The 3,605-nt window shown below is 40.1% G+C and overlaps 1 protein-coding gene across 1 annotated transcript; it reads right to left on the bottom strand.

The window, feature by feature from the left end:
* Positions 1-292: 292 nt before the first annotated feature.
* Positions 293-2,694, bottom strand: LOC102619093 (heat shock 70 kDa protein). Its single transcript, XM_052444746.1, has one exon. The coding sequence runs from the start codon at positions 2,489-2,491 to the stop codon at positions 521-523; it is 1,971 nt and encodes a 656-aa protein (XP_052300706.1). The 5' UTR covers positions 2,492-2,694; the 3' UTR covers positions 293-520.
* Between the last annotated feature and the right edge of the window lie 911 nt (positions 2,695-3,605).

The raw sequence follows: 3,605 nt of genomic DNA, 5'->3' as shown, positions 1-3,605 counted from the left end.
GTTAATCAATATTCTAACTGTACTCACTGTTGCTGTGTTTAAGAAGCAAACCAAATTGAATCACTTCAAATTCATACCAAGTCTACAAGTAGTTCACATTTTTTCATAAGAAGTTAGCCAAGGGATTACTCTTGATGAAAACGAAAAGATGAGATTTGTAGTTGATCATTGATGCTTCATAACATCTTTCAGCAGAAGGCTATTGTTGTAAGAAAATTAGCAATCATGGGAACGAATCGTAACATTTATTTCTTCTCAGAATTTAGAGCTAACAATATCAAATATGAAAAAATCACACCAAAATAGAGCTCAAATTTTTATTGTAATTTGATATTCAAGTAAACTATAGGTACATAGCAGAGCATTCAGACAACTATAGATTACATCACTATAGAAACATGAGCAACCCCTCAAAACCTAATGTATATCATACACAGGTATTCGCCCTCGAGCATCAGCAAAAACGGAGCCACAACAGATGAGTCCCAAAACAGAGCACTCTATGACTCTCATTCATGCCTTAGTCAACTTCCTCAATCTTAGGTCCGCCACCTGCACCGCCAGTCTCTGCCTTGCCATGGCCGCCTCCCGGCATCTCGGCACCACCACCCATCGGTACGTCCCCACTAGCCCCGCCTTGATACATCTTTGCAATAATTGGGTTGCACAAGCCTTCCAACTCCTTCAACTTGTCCTCCAATTCATCAACCTCTGCCAATTGGTTCCCATCAAGCCACTCAATAGCCTCATCAATGGCCTTCTCTATCTTCTGCTTGTCAGCCGGGTCTAGTTTTCCCGCAATCTTCTCATCTCTCACAGTGTTCCTCATGTTATAAGCATAATTCTCCAATGAGTTCTTGGCCTCTACTTTCTTCTTTACCTCTTCATCCTCTGCCTTGTACTTCTCTGCCTCTTGCACCATTCTCTCAATTTCCTCCTTGCTCAATCTTCCCTTATCGTTGGTGATTGTAATCTGGTTCTTCACTCCAGCAGTCTTATCTTCTGCTGAGACATGCAATATACCATTAGCATCAATGTCAAAGCACACATTGATCTGAGGAACACCTCTTGGTGCCGGAGGAATGCCCGTGAGCTCGAATTTCCCAAGCAGATTGTTATCTTTTGTTCTAGCCCTTTCACCTTCATACACCTGAATCAACACACCAGGCTGATTGTCTGAATAAGTTGAGAAAATTTGCTCTTTCTTTGTAGGAATTGTCGTGTTCCTTGGAATCAAGGTTGTCATTACACCGCCAGCAGTCTCAATACCGAGGCTCAGAGGAGTAACATCAAGCAGCAGCAAATCTTGAACCTTCTCATTCCCTTCACCGCTCAAAATAGCAGCCTGCACAGCAGCTCCATAAGCTACAGCCTCATCAGGGTTTATGCTCTTGCACAGTTCCTTCCCGTTAAAGAAGTCTTGCAACAATTGTTGAACTTTTGGAATTCTTGTTGAGCCACCAACAAGAACAACATCATGAACCTGGCTCTTATCAATTTTTGAGTCGCGAAGACATTTCTCCACAGGTTCCATACATTTTCTGAACAAATCCATGTTCAATTCTTCAAACCTAGCCCTAGTAATTGTCGCATAGAAGTCAATGCCTTCATAGAGCGAATCAATCTCAATTGTCGTCTGTGATGTAGAAGATAGAGTCCTCTTAGCCCGCTCACATGCCGTCCGCAAACGCCTCAACGCTCTAGCGTTGCCACTAATATCTTTCTTATGCTTCCTCCTAAACTCGGCAACAAAATGATTGACAAGCCTGTTATCAAAATCCTCACCTCCAAGATGAGTATCACCAGCAGTAGCCTTCACTTCAAAGATACCCTCCTCAATCGTCAGCAACGAAACATCAAAAGTACCACCACCGAGATCGAATATCAGCACGTTCTTCTCACCACTCCTCGATGCCTTCTTGTCCAAGCCATAAGCAATAGCAGCAGCAGTAGGCTCATTGATGATTCTCATAACATTCAACCCAGCAATAGCACCAGCATCCTTCGTTGCTTGCCTCTGAGAGTCATTAAAATAAGCTGGAACAGTAACCACAGCATTTTTCAAGGCTTGACCGAGATAAGCCTTGGCTATCTCCTTCATCTTGGTCAACACCATAGAAGAAATCTCTTCAGGAGCAAACTGCTTCTCTTCGCCTTTATAAGTAACAACAATCATGGGCTTGTCACCAGGGCCTGCAACAACCTTAAAAGGCCAGTGCCTCATGTCGCTTTGAACCGACGGGTCGGAGAAGCGCCTCCCGATGAGTCGTTTGGCATCAAAAACAGTGTTCTGAGGGTTCATGGCAACTTGGTTTTTAGCCGCATCGCCGATCAGACGTTCGGTGTCTGTGAAGGCTACATAAGATGGAGTGGTTCTGTTGCCTTGATCGTTGGCTATGATCTCTACGCGGTCGTTTTGCCATACGCCAACGCAGCTGTAAGTCGTGCCAAGGTCTATGCCAATAGACTTGCCTTCAACTTTCCCAGCCATTGTGTGAAAATTTCAAGAAGAAATAAACAGAGTTCAGGAATTGAGTTCGTTTTCTGGAGAACTGTTTGCTATTTTCGTTATTGATTTTGTTTATTGTTTGAGACTAAAGGTTCATAAGGATGGTCATATATATATATAAAGGGGCGAGGGAAAGTTGAGAAGAAAATTCCGGAGAGAATAAGAAAACGGAACCGGACGTGTCAGCCTCTGGAAAGTAAAAGAACAGGCTAGAGTTTTCTTGAACTGAGTTCTGGAAAATGATTCAGGCGGTTATTTTTTTTCCTACTAAAAAGTTGTAGGCCAATGAATTTCTGACTTCTTAGAGAGATGTTAGTCGGAGGCCCTTCTGTTGAATGGACTGGGCCTGAATTTATAGATATTGGGCAGGTTAATTCAGCCCTACATTCGAGTATTACTACTATTGAATCTCCACACTCTCTCTCAAAACCCAATTCGTCAAAATACTCGAGTCTCTCATAATGGAACTCATGTTTTCAATTAGAAGCCGATTGTTGCCTTTAAATTTAAAATTAACTTTAGGATGGCGCAGTCAGGACATTCGACCAAACATCTGAGTCCAGAATAAATTGAATATAGTTTAAAATATTTAAGAGTATGTTTGGTTTGAAGAAAATAGATAAGAGAAAAAGAGTGGAATAGAGGGAAAGGGAGAAGAAAAGAATGGAGGAGAATAGTAAAATTAAATTTCATTGTTTGGTTTGACATAAAATTAGATAGGAAAATGAATTACATTTTTTTTCTTTGGACAAATTTATCTTTGGCCTTAAATAATTAACTATTTATATTAGTAATGAAATATAATTTAATATCAATACCAAACTTTTTTAATGTCAAAAAGTCCTAAAAAAATTCATGATTTATTAGAATTATATATAATTAAACGGCGGTTTGGTGGCAGTCCAACGAAGTTTCGACGGTGGTCTGGTAGAGTTCTGGTGGAGATTCAGCGACTGTTCGGCAGAGGTCCAATGACTGTCCAACGATGATTAATTTATATTTCTATATTTTCATATGAAATAAATAAATAAATTTATTTTGCTAAGTTTCTAAAATCATTCATTAAATTTAATTAATATAAAATTATTTAAATTAT

Source organism: Citrus sinensis, chromosome 7 (assembly GCF_022201045.2).
Source record: "Citrus sinensis cultivar Valencia sweet orange chromosome 7, DVS_A1.0, whole genome shotgun sequence".
Lineage (NCBI taxonomy): Eukaryota > Viridiplantae > Streptophyta > Magnoliopsida > Sapindales > Rutaceae > Citrus > Citrus sinensis.
This window is presented reverse-complemented; position numbering and strand designations above follow the sequence as displayed.